The following is a 19459-nucleotide window of genomic DNA, read 5'->3' as shown; positions in this document are numbered from 1 at the left end:
ACAGCTTGTTATTAGTCAAGAATTTGCAGCTTTCACAAGTGGTTTCCATGAAAATACTCAAAAATACATAATATATGGTTAAATAGAGAGTCTGGTAATAAAAAAAATCTTAAAAAATCTATCATACAACAACATAGTCAGGGGTGTAGCTGTGCTTTTATACCATTGCAGGCACATGTGACAAACATGCGAGAAGTGCCAAATGGGGAGAGTATAGGGCCTCCCCAGAAATTCTTTTTTGAGGTACTCTCGTTAATTCTCTTTTGCATTTTGAAGTTTGAATTTATTGCATGAAATTATTTGGTCTTTAATCATAAAGGATTTCAAAAAAAAATTATTGCATAAAAGTACAGTCAATATCATGGAGTTGGATGCTACAGATTTTATTCAATAGATTACAACGTGAATGGTTTAAAACACTAAAAATTAATACAACATTAGAAAAATGTTGTGCAGGCATGTGCATGCAGTGCCTAGAGGCAGCTACGACCCTGATAGTACTGTTATCATATATAAAATATCTCTCTAACAGCATGTTCTAGCAACTTAAATTACTTATGCGTAGCACTAATAAATTTTGACTGCGCTGATTACATCAGTCTATACGTACCATTTCTGTAAAATGTAACATAATCTGTGCCACAATTAAGTACCCAGTTACTATAGTCTATACTGTAAACCAGTGTAATTTGTACATCTTAAGGTTAATTTCAACATATTTGGGAATACATAAATTTGTGATCATTAGCTCTCACCGACATCATTAATTTTGCTTTATACAATTATTGTCTTAACATCTAAATTTGTGATCAATAGCTCTCACTGGCATCATTAATTTTGCTTGATACAATTATTGTCTTAACATCTAAATTTGCATTCAAGGTCTCTCACAAATGTGAAAACTTGTTTCTCACAAATAAAAAGTGATTTATAGCTAGCTATATATTTAAAGACCTTTTAATTAAAGATGCTCCACCGCTGACGAATGGTATTTTTTCACTATAAAAAACAGGAGCAGACAATTTAGTATTTTTCTTAGACCATTACCACCATTGAAAAGTTTGAGCTTGTAATTTCAAGTTAAAAATATAAAAAATAATTAATTGCATCCCGAAAAAATTCCGTGCCACTATATCCTATATGGAATGAAGTACTGATTGCGCATGCACCAAAGGCGAAGTAAATTAGTTTATATTATTTTTTGTGTTAATTATACATATATATACACGATTAAACACCAATTATTGTTCAAATGATGAATATCATTTATGCTTTTCGGCGGTGGAGCATCTTTAAGTCAAAAATCTGAGTACACCAAAATAAGTGCAAAATATATTCACAGAAACTAAGTGACATACATACTGCTGTAGCTAGTTTATAACAAACTGACATTAGTTTAATCTTCAGAATAGAAACAAGCGTAAGGGTTTGTGTCTGTTGTTGATACCAACATGTTATACTGCAAACTTTCAATACTGTTTCCTTCTGTATAGATTTTATTTGCCAAAGTCTGAGATCACGTCAGTAAACTAGGTACTTAAAACAGTACAGATTTCTGTTTGATAAAGATTTCAAAACATAATTCAAACTGATATTTTATATCATTTGCAATTGTGTACATGAATACATTGATAGAGAACACAACAGGATGTCAATACGATTTACATTCATGGCACATAAAGCAATAATGCACAGTAAATATAAATACATTTTACAATTAAATCACTTATCAGGGGTGATATTAAAGCAGCAATAAAAAGCTCCCATACAATGCATCCTTTAGGGGAAAAAAGATTTTCTTAATCCTCAAAATAATAATGTCTATGATAAAATCCGGATATAATACCTACCAGTTACTATCCTGTCAGTTACCATCAACTAGAGGGTATAGTGTATATATTGTAATACATGTACTGCCTTGGTAGTGGATGGTAACTTTAGAGGGGTCCAGTACAACCGAGACAACAGTTACCCTCATTACCTTCACAGTTGTTGGTAACTGTTGCCTCAATTGTACTGGAGCTGTCTAAAGTTATCATCCACTACCAGTATATCAGTGAAATACTACATTGTCAGTCACCAACCAACTACCAATGATGGCATATTCCCTTCAATTCAACTGCTCAGCAGTTACCAACAACAAGAATGGTGTATATATACAATTGTACCTGAATCCTTCTTTATACATGATCAGTTACCAACAACAGTATGAGGACCCTGGTTTCCTCTATACTCCCTCCTGGAGATAGACAGACACAATGTACAAGTATAACCCCCAGCAGAGATACATGTATCATCAGATGCCTTACATAAACATACAGATAGCTTGTTAACAAACTTTACATGCTTAAGAGGCTGCAGTGTAAAATAAACAGGTCTTATTAAGTTATTATGTGTAGATGACTAATGATACCATAACCCCTAGTCATGAAACTCCAGATTAAAATATTTCTGATGATGAGTTGTAAAGTACATGATTATGTTTACCAGCTTTCACCATTTTGCACGGAGTCATAGAATGAGTAATAAGCGAGTCTGGCCTCCCTACTACACAACCAAATGATTATACAATTCATCCTTAATGAGTAAAATGTTCAAAATACATGTAAATTGAACATACCATATACTTACATATATGTTCAATGAGAAGAACAGTGTGAGTCACAAGTTATAATGTATCTAAATTCATATATGAAGCTGTCACAATTGACCATAAGGGAGCATTACAATTGTTTAAGTACCAATAAAACATTATATGTGTAACAGGAGAGGAGAAAATATAGCGGCCAGACCAGGATTCGAACCCGGGACCCTCAGAACACTAGCTGTGTGCTCTACCGACTGAGCTACCTGGTCACCGATGATCGATTCGACCAAGTCATATCCCGCTGCATATGTGTACTTATTAGTTTAGTGTGTTTTGGTGACTGTTATTGTTAATGCGCCGAAAGGAATCATCAGACACATTCAATTACGTGTGAGAGCTGCAGAACGCTTGCTTCAGCTTGAAGTCTGATCACTGCAAAGGAGGCAATGTCTGTCCCAAAACAAAATGATGGTTCCCCACCCCCCCGCCACAACAACAGGAGTTGTGCATTCTCTGTGGGCTGAGCTGGTAATTTCCAAATTTGTGTTTCATGGCATACATGTTCATTGTACCAGTAGTTAAGCATTGTATTCCTTGTTTCAATGCCAAGCACCAGATATAGTAAATGGGAATGTATGTATATGTGACATTGGTATATACTGCAGCGAGTGTTTCGATAAGTAAACAAAGGAAATTACATACATATGGCAAAGATTTATAAAAATATGTAACGTTATTGGTGGGTAGTGTTTTTCTGTGGGGTTTATCTAATGATACTGTTATAGGATTGACTTTTGACCTTGAGCTATCAGTAACTTAGGTACTTGCACAGCATCAATATAATGAGTTCAACACTCCGCTGGTTCAGCAGTAGTTTTATACGTAACAATTGCTTAAAACATGAAGATATTAATTATACTCGATGATACAATCTTATGCCTGAACTCCGCGATACATTTCTCTGCTAATGTCTCTATCATTCTGTATATAACAAGAGATCCCAGAGGGATCTTGGCGCCCACCAAAGATTGATCTATGTCTGACAAATGAAAGAGGGATCTTTTCTCTGCTTTTCAAACTTACAATTCTTTTTTCTGCTTTTCAAACTTTAAACTATCAAAATCCAAGATGGTGGTCGCAAAATGCAATAGGCAGAACTAGGGTCCTAGAGGAACATACATATGATATTTGAGAACAATCCCTTCAATACTTTCTGAGAAATAGCGGTAACAAACTTTAACTATCAAAATCCAAGATGGCCACCGGTCGGCCATCTTGTTGACCGATCAGTCCCAAAATGCAATATGTACAACTGGGGTCCTAGGGGAACCTACATATGAAATTTGAGAAAGATCCCTTCAGTGCTTTTCTGAGAAATAGCGGTAACAAACTTTAACTATCAAAATCCAAGATGGCTACCTGGCGGCCATCTTGTTGACCGATCAGTCCCAAAATGCAATATGCACAACTGGGGTCCTAAGGGAACCTACATATGAAATTTGAGAAAGATCCCTTTAGTGCTTTTTGAGAAATAGCGGTAACAAACTTTAACTATCAAAATCCAAGATGGCTACCTGGCGGCCATCTTGTTGACTGATCAGTCCCAAAATGCAATATGCACTACTAGGGTCCTAGGGGAACCTACATATGAAATTTGAGAACAATCCCTTCAATACTTTCTGAGAAATAGCCGTAACAAACTTTAACTATCAAAATCCAAGATGGCTGCTTGTCGGCCATCTTGTTGACCGATCAGTCCCAAAATGTAATATGCAGAACTAGGGTCCAAGAGGAACCTACATATGAAATTTGAGAACAATCCCTTCAATACTTTCTGAGAAATAGCGGTAACAAACTTTAACTATCAAAATCCAAGATGGCTGCTTGTCGGCCATCTTGTTGACCGATCAGTCCCAAAATGCAATATGCACAACTAGGGTCCTACGGGAACCTACATATGAAATTTGAGAAAGATCCCTTCAATACTTTATGAGAAATAGCGGTAACAAACTTTAACTATCAAAATCCAAGATGGCTGCCTGGTGGCCATCTTGTTGACCGATCAGTCCCAAAATACAATATGCACAACTAGGGTCCTAGGGGAACCTACATATGAAATTTGAGAAAGATCCCTTCAGTGCTTTCTGAGAAATAGCGGTAACAAACTTTAACTATCAAAATCCAAGATGGCTACCTGGCGGCCATCTTGTTGACCGATCAGTCCCAAAATGCAATATGCACTACTAGGGTCCTAGGGGAACCTACATATGAAATTTGAGAAAGATCCCTTCAGTACTTTCTGAGATTTAGCCGTAACAAACTTTAACTATCAAAATCCAAGATGGCGGCTGGTCGGCCATCTTGTTGACCGATCAGTCCCAAAATGCAATATGCACAACTAGGGTCCTAGGGGAACCTACATATGAAATTTGAGAAAGATCCCTTCAGTGCTTTCTGAGAAATAGCGGTAACAAACTTTACCTACCAAAATCCAAGATGGCAGCCTGGCGGCCATCTTGTTAACCGATCTGTCCCAAAATGCAATATGCACAACTAGGGCCCTAGGGGAACCTACATGTGAAATTTGAGAGAGATCCCTTCAGTACTTTCTGAGAATTAGCCGTAACAAACTTTAACTATCAAAATCCAAGATGGCGGCCTGGCGGCCATCTTGTTGACCGATCAGTCCCAAAATGCAATATGCACAACTAGGGTTCTAGGGGAACCTACATATGAAATTTGAGAAAGATCCCTTCAGTACTTTATGAGAAATAGCGGTAACAAACTTTAACTATCAAAATCCAAGATGGCTGCCTGGCGGCCATCTTGTTGACCGATCAGTCCCAAAATACAATATGCACAACTAGGGTCCTAGGGGAACCTACATATGAAATTTGAGAAAGATCCCTTCAGTACTTTTAGAGAAATAGCGGTAACAAGAATTGTTAACGGACGGACGACGGACCACGGACGAAAGGCGATTTGAATAGCCCACCATCTGATGATGGTGGGCTAATGAAAAGCTATCAGCAATTATTCTGACAGAAACCTTAAATTACAGGTGTGAATCAAGGCTGAAGGTAATTGATTCATCTGACTGGAAAAACTCAAATCTTAATGACTTACAATTACAAAAATATCTTCATACAAAAAGATAAAAATATATACATGCACAACCTTTCTAAATCTCCTTAATATTATTTACATTAACATGTTAATTCATTTACACAATATATTTAGCCTTCTATGCATTTTACATACACATGTACAGTATCTCTTGTCAAAACCGGCCCTTCTCTAATCCCTGTCAATTCTGCCATAGTTATATGACATTTTCCTTCTTAATTTATTCCTTCTTTGCACAGAGTTAACTCCCTTACAGGTAGGTATTCATTGTGATGTCATCAGTTTGTGGGCACAATACACATCATTTTCTCTGAAAAATATTATGTTACTCTCGTAAATACATGATGTCACAATTATTACCTACCAGAAAGGGCAGATAACTCTGTAATCTGCAAATACAGAATAGCAATTAAAACCTGTATAGTATGAAAACTGGCCATACCAAACAAATGTGCTGATCCTGATGCGATCCGATGTAGACAAGTTATACGGTACATCCTACTTTTATTTACTTACATATAGATCTACAGGTATATAAATAATATAACTGTATGAGAATTGAAGGCACTCTATAAACGATAAAACATACATAATAATAATAACAGGCAGATATATCAAATATTTATGAAAAAAAAAAGTTTCAATATTTTACAAATAAGTACATAAGTCAAGCATGAAAAGAGATCATCACTAATCTTACTTAAAAATATTGAAAAAGTTGAACTTTCCTCATGTTGTGTTTTTTGTAAAACTCCAAAATATCATCAGGGAACAACTTTTATTGAATTCCCTATTTGAAGACAAATATTTTTCAACAAGTACAAAAAAACAAATTTAATTTCCTTCATATAAATATTGACTAGCATAGAGTAATAACTTAACATCATTCAATATAACCAAAAATATAACAAGAGTATTTTTATATACGTAATATGTCATTTAGGTTTCCTTTTTATGTATTAGATATAAGGAGTTTTTGCTTTTATTAGTTACATTGGAGTCTTAAAAGATATCAATTGAAAATCAAAACACAGAATCATGTATCGCATAACTAATCAACAGAGATTTTCCTCTTTTGAACAAGATAAAATGTGGAGGAAGAAATCATCAGAACTAGAAATGTACATTTTTGTAACTATTACATACATCATCTTTGTCTCAAAACATCACATCATTGTACATGTTACATTTGCAATCCAGTATAGCTGGTTACTGTGTCAAAATGTTCACTTTTTATGCTTAAAACAAGAAAATTGAATCTTGATGGTTTTGAAATTTCATGATATATATCATGATTCAACCAGTTCTGGACAGTTTACATATCTCCCCTGTTAGATGGTATTCATGATATTATGAAAATTCATGAACTTTAATGATTTCATGAATACAAACTTGCTGTTAATGGATTGATGAATATTCATAAGTTGTTTTTTCTCAAAATTATTCAGGAAGTTTTAAGATCATGAAAATATTCATAAAGAATTGGAGAATGTTCATGAATTATATTTATAAAGGTACATAAATCATTCATTACAAGCTGGAAAGGGCAAATGTTCAAAATCTTAGCAATATAATTCCTGCTAAAATAATCCATTATATATATATATATACTACAAGTTGTTCTGAATGGTGTTCATGTAGCTGAACATCTGCGGGTTTAACAAATATACAATATGACAATGTTACATGAGTATGATTTCATAATAAACAATATGATTACAATGTATCACTGACAAATCAAAGTATATACACAACCTCCATGATCCATAGGTGCCTACATTTAAAAGCTCATCAACCGACACCTCCCAGCCTCTCAGGGCCCATATCAGTACCTTATAGCCCATTACCAATAACTAGATAAATTTTGCAGCCTATTCCAGATATCATTTCTCAGCCATGGAGAAATGCAAAGTTCTAATCGAAGGTCTGGTCTGGGCAATCAGCTGTCCTTCATTACACAAACTAGCATTAAATAACTTCAGTAGCTATTTATCTTTGACATTAAACAAAATATATAAATCAAAGCAACCCATATTGTTTATTACTAAAATTTAAAATACCACATAATTATCTGATGTAGATGAAGCTGAGGCTGTATTACATGTACATGATTTAGTAAATTTTGGTCCCTATAGTGTTACAGTTAAGACACATGATTCTGGTACTAAACAATAAACTGATTTACATGTATATCCTAACGGAGGACTAGAATAGAGATATAGACTGAGAGTATAGAACAAAGAACTTATTACAAGCACAAATGTATATGGCACTGTTCAAATTAGATATGATGGCTAACTTTCCTTTTGACAAACCTTGACCCCCCACTCCCTAACTGTGTGGGTTCCCCAATTGTATGCCCCCCTACCTTCAACTGTATGGTGTACATTTTACAGCCTATGTATACCATACAGTAATTTCACTTACTAGTGTATTCTGATCTATAGTATTAGTTCTGACAATATACCGGTATATATAACACAAAACAGTGTGTCTCAATGTTTTGTTCATGTTTTGTAGTAATCCGTGTTTTATATGTAGAGTTGGTCAGATCCAGTTATTACATGGAGAGCAGGCTTCCATATCCAGCTCCCTATAAAGTTCATTGCCGGTCTGGCTAAATCGCTCATGGACGCTCGTCTTGTTCTTGGCTTTCCATTGGTCAAATTGTTCACTTTGGCAGCCGGTGACTCTGCAATATAAATAAAGATGCAGGTGAATTTCAACCAAAGGATATTCACAAAAGCCATCTGTCTGAAGTTAATACTGCTTTTCATCACAAAAAAAGACCCCTCTCACAAATAAGACTCCCAACGAAGTTTCCAGTATTGGGGGGATTGTCTACAAATAAGAGCCCCTATTTTTATAAATACATAATTATATTTTTTTTTCTATCCTGTCAGCTGATTGGATTTATCTGTATAGAGATCAGCCAATCAAATTTAATGTAGTGGGATCAGAGTGGGTTAATCAAACCAGTCTGCAGGCTGCTACATTTTCTCATTGTTACATTAGAACCAATAAATAAGCTTCTAGTTTCATCAATGGTTTAGTCTGATATAAATTTTCTTTAATCTTTTCAGTGAAATGAAGCAAATAATTAACATTTCATATTGGATATAATATCAACAAAACTGTCATACTTACTAATGCCAGAGTCATCTCCGACTTTTGATTTTTCTAAACCAACAGCAGCATTGTAAGTCTGTGGTTTAGATCCCAGACTGACAGCGTGCTTGCTAGTCTGTACACATTTGTCATCAATCTGGTCCTTGTATACTTCCTCACTTGTGTTAGATTCCAGGAATTTCTGAGTAACATTTTCTTCTTTATCAAAAATCAACTTTGCTTCATTTTCATCAAAAGGACTTGTGGAACTTGATAATAAAACTGAACTTGTGTTACATTCAGACTTGACTGAAAGAGATTCTGCTGGTTCTGTCTTGGGTAACTTTTCTTCTGCTGGTATAGTGTCTCCCCTGGCAGATTGGTTGTCTCCCCTAGCAGATTGTTGGTTTCCCCTGGCAGATTGTTGGTCTCCTCTGGCAGATTGGTTGTCTCCCCTGGCAGATTGGTTGTCTCCCCTGGCAGATTGGTTGTCTTCTCTGGCAGTCTCATCACTTGGACCACCCACCTCTGAGTTAGTCTGTTGACCATCCCCAGAGGGAAAACTTCCTTGGTCAAGATCCAAATCTGACTGGTTCTGTAAACTTCCTACAGAATCCAATATACTGTTAGGTTGCTGGTGATTGTCAGACTCAACTGCACGAGAACTTCCATTAGAGATGGACGGAGAAGCAGACGTGTTGTTAGCCAGCTGTTTTCTGAATGTTTCTGAGTTGTCCTGACGTGCGTTATTATGTGTGATTTGTGTAACAGGTGGTGAGGAAGGTTGACTGTCGAATGTTGTTTCTTGACGAGAGGTGGTCACAGGTTCTACAGAAACCTTTTCCTGAGTAGCGGATAAAGATAAACCAGATTCAGGGAAATGGTACTGCATTGCTGTATAAGGATCTAAAGACAGACTGGGTGTGGTCACTGTAGACCCGATTCCTGAGTCAGAAGTTGGGCTGACCGTACTCTTAATGGACACATCTTTGTTATCGACCTGTTTCACCTGAGTTTCTTCAGATAGAGGAGAATTTTTGCGGAGCTTTCCAGAGATATCCTCCAGTGGAAGAACCTTTGCACTTTTCGCCTGAGTGAGCGTTGGAGCGTCATTGGAAAGGTTTCGACTTTGTAAGGGGGATTCTGTAATGACAACAAAAGCCTTTGATAATATATACAAATATGAAAGTATTTGACACAGTCCCACATTTTCAGCTCATCAGCAAATTAAAATAAAACAGAATATTACTTGAAATCATCAAATACATAGAAAGTTTTTTAATTATCACCAAAACACAAATCTACAGGAGGAAATTAATCAACTAAAACAAGAGGCCCATGGGCCTTAAAGGTCAGCTGAGTTCGTTTAGAATGAAATAAAGACTTATAAACACAAATATACTGGCCCTTGAAGTCGTTCAGTGATTTTATATATTTGACTTTTTAATCTATGAAAAGTATTTGCTTCCATCAAGCCTGTGAACTCTGAAGATCTTTTAAAATTTTAAGTCATTTTGACCCTGTTTGGCCCCGCCCTCTGGTCCTCAAGGGGGTTAGAGCAGACTGATATGGATATTAAAATACTATAGTATATCTCAGGTAAATAATTCTAATCAAGTTTGACTCATTTCCTATGAAAATTGAACAAATAATGTTCATTAATGTATTTTTCATATATAAACTTAAGTAAACCTGACCCCCTCCACGGTGGAAACGTGAGACCCCAGGGTCATATAATTCATAATTTTCATAAAACACTTTAAGACATTTCCATCTATAAAGAGTATTTGATTCTATCATTTCCAGAATTAAAGACGAAGATTTTTGAAGTCTTAGCCTATTTGCGCCTTTTCCTAACCCCCCCTCCCCTCTGCCCCCAGGGGTTGGCCAGGACCCAAGGTAGCAGAAAACAGTAGATTTGGACAATCTATGAAATTAAGGCGCATGCCTTAGAAATATAGATATAGTCATTTAACTGTAAAAAATACCTGTACAAAAGTATATATATAATTAATCAGCACAACTTTTGCAATTACAATTTGATATTTTGATACAGATTTGGCCATATTCTGTGCTTATTCATGCATGTGAATACCATGGTAACAACAAAAAAATACCTGAATGCAAAATATAATAATTTTTAGCCCAAAATTGCAGAAAATTGTACTCAATTTTTTTCTTAAGACCTACCTTAAATTGAGCACTTCTATCACAATGGCAAAATAAGCCAATTTATTTCATAGGTCGATTAGGTGGATTTTTCAATATTTTTGCCTAAACCCGCGCCATGGATTTTCCTTCAAGTAAAGCTAGCATTTCCGGTCAAGACGCACTTCCGGAGGAGCCCAGAATTGTAATCTCTAACCCATTTTTGTTATGTTTATTTTTGAAAAAAATGAAACTTATATCAAACCCTCCATATTGGATGTACCAATTTCAGAATATATTTTATTTTTAATTGTTTATGCATGGCTCAAAACAGGGGCTCCCCACTTAATAAAAATATAGACCGTGGCCAGGCTGTTCTTCTCTGGTTTGCTACCCAATATTGATATGATATTAAAATGCTATCTCAGGCTAAAAATTCTAAACAAGTTTGACCCATTTTCTATGACAAGAGGCCCAGAGGGCCTGTATTGCTCATCTGGTTATTGTAATGCCAAGTTATGTTCTGATTACAGGATCATTGTTTCTTTTCTGAAGGAATTTAAAGATTTACCTCTAAATTCCTTATTGGAACCCATTCTTTCTGATCTAGGGGCGTCAGAGCAAACTATGTTCTCTTCCCCAAAGCATGTTACTGACCAAATTTGGTTACATTCCATGAAAAACTCTATGACTAGTAGCAATTTTAAGGATTTACTCCTATTTCTACTATTGGGCCTCGCCTCTCCTGCCCAAGGGTGTCAAACCCAACATTTATACACACTCTGTTCCCCTTCCCCAAAGCATGTTTCTAGCCAAAGGTTGTTACATTCAATGCAGTGTAGTAGCGATTTAAAGGCTTTACCTCTATTTCTCCTATTGGGCCCACCCTCCTGCCCCCACGGGTCAGAGCCAAAATTTATACAAGTTCTGTTCCCCCTTCCCCTAAGGATGTTTGTGGCCAAATTTGGTTACAGTCCATGCAGAACTCTAGGACAAGTAGCGATTTATAGGATTTACCTCTATTTCCCCTATTGGGCCCCACCCCTCCTGCCCCTGGGGGGTCAGAGCAAAAATTTATACAATTTCTGTTTCTCTTCACCAAAGGATGTTTTTGGCCAAATTTGGTCACATTCCATGCCAAACTCTATGACTAGTAGCTTTTAAAGGAAATGTTGAAGGACAGACGGGCAGATGGACGGACGGACGACTGACGCCCGCCATGACATAAGCTGACCGGACCAGGTGAGCTAAAAATGGTCTATTCGATGGCTTTTACAGGTTCTACAGTGTAACTTGTCTAAACCGGAAAACTTATCCATGCCGATGACTTTGTGTGGTCCTTGCATATCTATTAATAAATTATAGTACCTAAAACCTATATAATCCAGAACCTGTCTACTCTGAAAACCGGACTTATCTTGGCAATCTTGCGCTACTTTTCTTTGGAATAATAACTTGTGCGATCCAGCTACGATGTTTTCACAGCAAGGAGCAATGAAAACAAAAACTGTCTGTTCACACCTTTGATTCAAAGCTATTGCTACCGTCCGATCATGAGGAGCCTACGTGGGATTTACTTATACTGGTAGATGGTTGGGCAAGACAGTGATAACTTTTCACTTGTACATGTATTTGTGAATATTTGTGAAGAGCGAATAATCATACCCTTCCTCCATTATGTTTCCCACAAGGTCTGTGACATTAAATTTCTGTCTTGGTAAAGTATCGTAGGTCATTCCAGATATGGTAACCTTGCCGTATTTTTAGAGCGTGAAACTTTCTAATGAGAAGTATCATGGCGGCTAAGTGAGCCGTGTCAGAGATGTCAGCCATTGAAATGTGTTAACAAACAATTTAGACATGGAGGTGGGTACATTGTTAATAAATGATCATTTTATATATTTTTTCACTACTGAATGTTTAACAACACTATGTTGATGGGATGAAAATCTGCCGTCCTTTGTTTTGAGCAACGTCATCGCAGCTACCCATGAAAAGGTTGTATCCTCTATAAACCGGACACCTGTATAAACCTAACAAATCCACTGGTCCAGTTAACATCTGGTTTAGACAAGTTTTAATGTATATCTAGTGAAAAACCCAAACAAAACTGCCCTACATTTATTCAAAGACACTTTGGAAGGAAGAATAGAGGTAACATTAGAGGAGGCAGCCTTAGCTTCAGTGAACATATTCTGGATGCCATAAATAAAGCAAATAGAATTTTGAAACTATCCAAAGAACCTACAATCATTCAGATAATCAAACATTCTGTCTAGTGTCTATTATATAAAGCACTTGTCAGACCACATTTGGAATATGGCACCTGCATATGGAACCCGTACTTACAAACACAAATAAACGAGATAGAAAATGTACAAAGAAGAGCAACAAAACAAATACCGGGAATGAGAGATCTAACCTATGAAAACAGGCTGAGGATCCTGAAGTTACCTACACTAACACACAGAAGGCTTAAAGGAGACATGATCCAAGTATATAAATTGATACATGGAGGATACTATCGAGTTGCAGAGTGATATTTTATTCAAAATAATAACAAAAGAACTAGGGGCCACCCTTTGACCTTATTATCACGAAGAAGTCGTCTAAATAAAAACATTTGAATCTCCCTTGGATAAGCATTGGGGCAACCCGAATGCTACTTTAATTACCAAATAGATAATAATGAACTAGTCAGGATGTATAATAAGTTTGCAATCTGGATATATAGGCATTATGCCTGTGTCCAGTATTATTATTATTATAAAGTAAGCATCAATAACAGCAAGTATGTTTTTAGTAGTGTTTTATGATGATACAGTCCAATCTACTTTCACTTAAGCGTTAAAAAAATTTGCATGCAATATTATATTTTTATCAAGTCTAATGTCTTAATTAACTTACACATTGACACGTTATTCATTCATTTGATTAAATACCGATTTAACTAAAAATGTAGTGTACATGTATAGTGAAGATCTTTGAGCAGATTGCTTATTTACACCTTTATTATACAAAGCAATCTTCCACAAGTAAAACAAATAAGTTACCAATACCAATGTACCTTGTTTCTCCGGAGCTCTCCCACTTTTAACATTTACAGCCACTTCAGCTGGCATGGTGATGCTTGGTCCGCGGGGACTGGTCGGGCTGCTGATAAACTGCTGAGCTGGCAGATTCGAGTAAGTAGCTGTAACAGGATGCAGTAAAGTTAGGGATACCAAAATTTAGGTTTAATTATTGTGTGTGTAAACAAATAAGCACTCATGGAAAGTTGATATGAGTACAATCCTAAGATCTTTCACAAAAGTTACTGCACAATTGTTAACTCACAAAAAATTTGAAAAAGAAAACACGAAACTACATCATTATATAATATATAGTATTCATATACTCAGTCTACATTAAAAAGATTTTAATTAAATACAATAAAGAGTTAAAGGCCTTTAAAAACAGGGAGAGTGCATTAATAGGAATGTAGGCACTCACTGAGTTAAATATGATCTGTCAGGCCCTGATAACAGCTAAGATTGATTCCTATATATGCCAAACAAGTATGTGTTGTGAAATGGACAAAAAAAATCTAGGGAATGAAAGAATAATGGATTGTTGAATGACAGAACTCAATGGTATTAAATGAGTGAAAGGGTGAGATTCCAAAATGTGTGATTTTCCGATGACAGAAAAAAATCTAGGGAATGAAAGAATAATGGATTGTTGAATGACAGAACTCAGTGCTATTATATGAGCGAAAGGGTGAGATTCCAAAATGTAATATGTATACAAATATTACTTAATATTGATACAAAATAGTAATTCATAAAATATGAGAGAATGAAATAAGAATGTTGCATATGTATCTGTATTTGCTGATTACTGCATAAAAATATATTCAGAAAGAAAAAAAACAATTATATGTTGTGAGCGTGAATGTTAAGGGCAGTGACTCCTCTCTATATGTGCTGTATGGGATTGCAAAAGGAATGAAATAGAGAAAAGGAGCTTCAAAAGACTAGGGCATTCTGAAGTAGGTTCCCTAGAATAGTTTTCCTGTGTGGTTCTCCCATGTAAAAGACAACTTACTTGAGGCTTGTTCTGCTTGTATTGACACTTGGGGTGATGAGATTATCTCCCTTCTCAGTAAGTCTTGTTCCTGTGTCGGTTTCTGGCTAGGTTTGATCTGGTTTGAGCTTGCTGGAGTCTTGTTTCCTGCCAAGTCCTTCCCCATAGTCGATACTTGACCTACAGTTTTTCCACCAGTAGGTGGTTCCTCCTTTGTTGTGGTACTGCTGACAGATCCACCAACAAGTGTTTGCTGAGATTTCTCTCGATCTTGTCTCTCTGTTTTCTGAGTACCATTAGTTTGCCCTATAGATGCTGTAAAATTAAATATCAATAGTAATGACAACAAAAAGAGGTATGAAAAGGTAAATAAACAAAACAAATGCTTCTTTAACAACTTCACACATGTACCTACATTTATGTACCACTTACAAGAGAGTTTTTGTGCAGTTGTCTCCCTGGAAACTTGATTATTTTTCGTGCTGCCTGTAGCTTGTGCATGACTTGTTGGGGCTGGAGATTTATCTGATAATGTGCGGCTTGGGTTGGCTAAGGCTGACTTGTCTGAATTAGGTGTGGCTGTCTGTATAGGAGCAGATGACTTCCCTACAGCGGCTTGCTGAGCATTACTAGACCTTTCCACCTTGTCTCTCCCGGATACTTCTCTCTGCTGTCTGCCAACTGGTGAATTGATACAGATGGTGTACAAATTAAACATGAATATTAAACTTCAGTGACAAACAGATGCGAAATATGACCATGATTTCATTTTGCTAAACATAAGAAGTTTAAAAGAAGGTTCAAATTGCAAGAAAATTTCTAACAAAAAAGGAGCTTCTATGCTGATCCTACAAAATTTGAGAAAAATGTCTTCCGTACTTTTGTGAAATATGTAGTGCTGTCTATCTTATTTACAGATCAGACTGAAATTTCAATAGGTACAGCAAGGCACTAAGGGGAAATAAGACTAAAAAATTCATGAAGATCCTTCTGGTAATTTTGTCAAAATTCAAGATGTTCACCTGCAGTCAGCCATCTTGTCTTAGGATCCCACTGAAAATCAACAAACATGACTAGGAACCAAGGGGAAAATGAAAGATCCCTCCTGGGCTGCTGTAGCTGGTCCCAAGCCAGAGAAAGGGGGGAGGGGTAATACCTGCTTACAAACAAGTCTCCAGTAGGGGTTGTAACCTAAATCAGGACTTTAAACAACCAAATCAACCATCCCTCCAGGACGTAGCAAGATTTTTTCACAACAGACAAAGATCCATGGAAGAAAATCAATAAGTAAAGCTCATATCATCTAATAATGGCAGACTAAAATCCTACTTCTCTACTCCTCCTACCGTTAGAAGAGCTTGGTCCATCTGTTTCAGGTCTGTTAAACTGGCTTAGGGATGGTGTGGCCTCTGCTCCGGTAACTGCTTGTACATAAACAGGAGTTTCCGTTTCTAAAAAGTAAATATTTTGTCATGAATACATTCAATTTCATACTCTGCAGGAATAAACACTATCTTAAAAAATATTTTTTGTACACATATCTAGTACCACGAATGGTAACAGTAGAATTCAGTTATACCTTATATTGGGTGTTTGGAAGATGTGCTGACATACCTTGTTTTGGATGTTTAGAGGACGTGTGGACATACCTTGTATTGGGTGTTTGGAGGATGTGTGGACATACCTTGTATTGGGTGTTTGGAGGATGTGTGGACATACCTTGTATTGGTTGTTTGGAGGATGTGTGGACATCTTGATAACTGTTCACTTGTCCAGGTACTGCAGTTTTATCCTTCATCATCTGCTTTACTATTCCCCATTCTTTTTTGTCTGTTTTCCAGTCGGTGCGCGTAAATGACCCATATCTATTTAAATTCAAACTACGCAGTAATTGCTTGTCGCTGATGTCAATCAAGACTGGGATCATTTTACTTGTGGCAGATGCTGGATCACTATCCTCCGAGTCTAATAATGATTTGAATGCCGACTGCTGGCAATACCGCGCCCAACAATTGGACAAAAATCCAGGCGTCAAAATAACAATGGTAAATAATGAGGAATCAATAACATGGAACAACTCAGTGAATACATTCTGTCCAGGAAGAGCATCCCTCTCAACGTAATAAGACTGGTCGTATCCCCAGTCCTTGGCAAGATCGATGAAATATTCTGTGACCTTCAGGGACAGTTCAGTGTCTGGCGTTTTTGACAGTTTCGATTTTGCGTTGTTATAAATTACATTGAAATGATATTTCTTTCCATTGGGCAACGAAACCCGCCGTCTTGGTCTCGAACTCATTATTTCAGCTAATTATGTGGAATAATGTAAAATATACAAAGTTCAATACATCTGCTTTGTTTTTGCGACAAAGCGAAACTAGATTTTATCTAACAATCTGAAAAAGTTGACACCGAATCTTGTTTCCGTTTCGAATTCGTTTATAACCTATACATACGACATATCGGGTTTCCAAAACAAGGATAAGAGGTTTCTGTGGTACACACACTTCAACCACGGTGAACACTGAATGTCATTTACCACAACTACTTATTCAGGTTGAACAGAGGTCGGGAACCTCGACTTTCTCCGGGAACATCTATGTCAAACAGACGCTTCTAAATTACAAGTCCTTGTCGCAAGACCGCTTGCATGCAATGTGGCGCGAAATTTGAAATGTTTTGTTAGATGCCACTGAGATCTGAATGATGAGAATAAGTTCGAGTTTATGTAAATTTCATATTGATATTACATATTTGTAATTTTTAACTCTATATCCATAATTACAAAGATTCACACAACATAATCTGTTATTAAGGTGTTTCTGATCTAGCTGTACTGTAACAAGTTTGGCTTGCTAACTTTATAATGAATTTTATTTTTATTTCGCAGACGATTGGTGTCTAATTTTCCCGAACAATGTTCTCTTTACCAGTGTCCTTTGAACCCAGAGTAGCATGACCTGGCAGTGGTTTTATCTTTATCAGGTTTTCGTATGTTTCCACCAGTTTCTTACATCGCATTCTTCAAAGATTTCATTAATTGATACATACTTATCAGCATTCATTCTTCCACTGCTATTTCCATAATATTGCTCAGGGATTCGAAATACTAGTCCGCTAATGTTATAAACCTACCATAGATTTCATCTTTCTTTCCGTTCCATCGTTTCTTATAAAACCAAGTCCATATAACATTTACGTTTTTACCTATTGGAATGAAGATATCTCTATGTAATTAAAGATATCTCTATTTAAAATTAAGATATCTCTATATAATATATTAAAGATATTTGTAATATATCAATAAATAATTTGAATACAGATATTTCTATTTCTACTGAAAATAGAGATATCTTCCTTTAAATTACATATATATATCTCTAATTCAATTAAAGGTATTTCTAATTCAAATACAGAAAAGATATCTTTATTTTGAATACAGATGTATTCATTTCAATAGGTAAAAACCCTAAAGGCTTGCCATAGGTTGGTACGTCCACCGCTTTCGAATTTCAGAAGATCGTCTTTAGACGTTTGAGGGGTCGACATAAAAAAGAAGTAAAACCATTTTGTGATGTGCGATGAAAGATCAGCTGAGAGAGTTGCGTCCCTTTATTCAGTTTCACTGCCCACATAGAATAATTTTTTACCGATTTCTTTAGTACATGTATATGGTCACTTTGCAGGTCTAAATATTCTCAGAAACCCTTCTCACTGACCAATTTATTCATTTATATATTCAATATATGATCAAGTGTATTATTATATGAAGCAAAAACTAACAACGGACCGAATCCTTATTTCTTTCCTGCTGGTTGGTTCAGTCTGGTATATAATTATTGGTTACGAAACTTAACACCTGTACCTTCAAGCCTTCTCCGTTCTCAACATGCAAGCAACTTTTTTTTTCGATGTGCCGCGGCACCCCTTCCCCCACGTAAGATGATCAAACTGTTAAGGTAGTTATCGATTTATAATGAATGTGTGAAGTTACTGATAAGAATGAGATCGATACTGACAGGATCGATCCCTCTTGTCTTTGATTGGAAGGTTGACTGGGCACGCTAACGCCCTCCTTTCCTAGGGCGTAGGGACCTGGCACAGGGATCTGAGAATTAGATACAGTTTATATAATTATGGACCCACCTGAGTGTCCAAAGACCATTTTTAGACGTTTTAGATATCTAGATAAAAAGATAAGAATAATCATGCTCTACATAGTACTATATATCCCTGTGGGACCTGGTTGACATAAAGAGCCATAGTAGTCTGACTAGATAAACGAAAAACAATGAGAATGACTTAGCTGTTGTTTCTACTTTGGCACCGTGTGGTAATGACACGGGAACTAGCTAGGTACCCCTTGAAGCGAAAGTGAGAAAATCAGGATTTGAACAGAGCTAAGATTGTCGCTTTTATCTGCAT

At 36.3% G+C, this 19459-nt stretch overlaps 1 protein-coding gene across 1 annotated transcript; it reads right to left on the bottom strand.

The window, feature by feature from the left end:
- Positions 1 to 328: 328 nt before the first annotated feature.
- On the bottom strand, positions 329 to 17630 carry LOC138334360 (uncharacterized). Its single transcript, XM_069283019.1, has 7 exons — positions 16754 to 17630; positions 16381 to 16485; positions 15467 to 15715; positions 15056 to 15349; positions 14037 to 14162; positions 8861 to 9964; positions 329 to 8405 (listed from the first exon to the last, which is right to left on the bottom strand). Exons 1-7 carry the CDS (start codon positions 17331 to 17333, stop codon positions 8245 to 8247), a joined length of 2619 nt encoding a protein of 872 aa, XP_069139120.1. The 5' UTR covers positions 17334 to 17630; the 3' UTR covers positions 329 to 8244.
- Positions 17631 to 19459: the final 1829 nt, after the last annotated feature.

This window comes from Argopecten irradians, chromosome 11 (genome assembly GCF_041381155.1).
Source record: "Argopecten irradians isolate NY chromosome 11, Ai_NY, whole genome shotgun sequence".
NCBI classification, from domain to species: Eukaryota; Metazoa; Mollusca; class Bivalvia; order Pectinida; family Pectinidae; genus Argopecten; species Argopecten irradians.
This window is presented reverse-complemented; position numbering and strand designations above follow the sequence as displayed.

Bases quoted from the DNA above. Each gene is read 5' to 3' on its own strand.
- LOC138334360 (XM_069283019.1), bottom strand. From the start codon at position 17,333: ATGAGTTCGAGACCAAGACGGCGGGTTTCGTTGCCCAATGGAAAGAAA. The intron at 15,350-15,466 runs GTAAGTGGTACA...TTAATTTTACAG, and splicing joins AACTGCACAAAAACTCTCTT to CATCTATAGGGCAAACTAAT. The intron at 9,965-14,036 runs GTACATTGGTAT...TTGTCATTACAG, and splicing joins GAGAGCTCCGGAGAAACAAG to AATCCCCCTTACAAAGTCGA.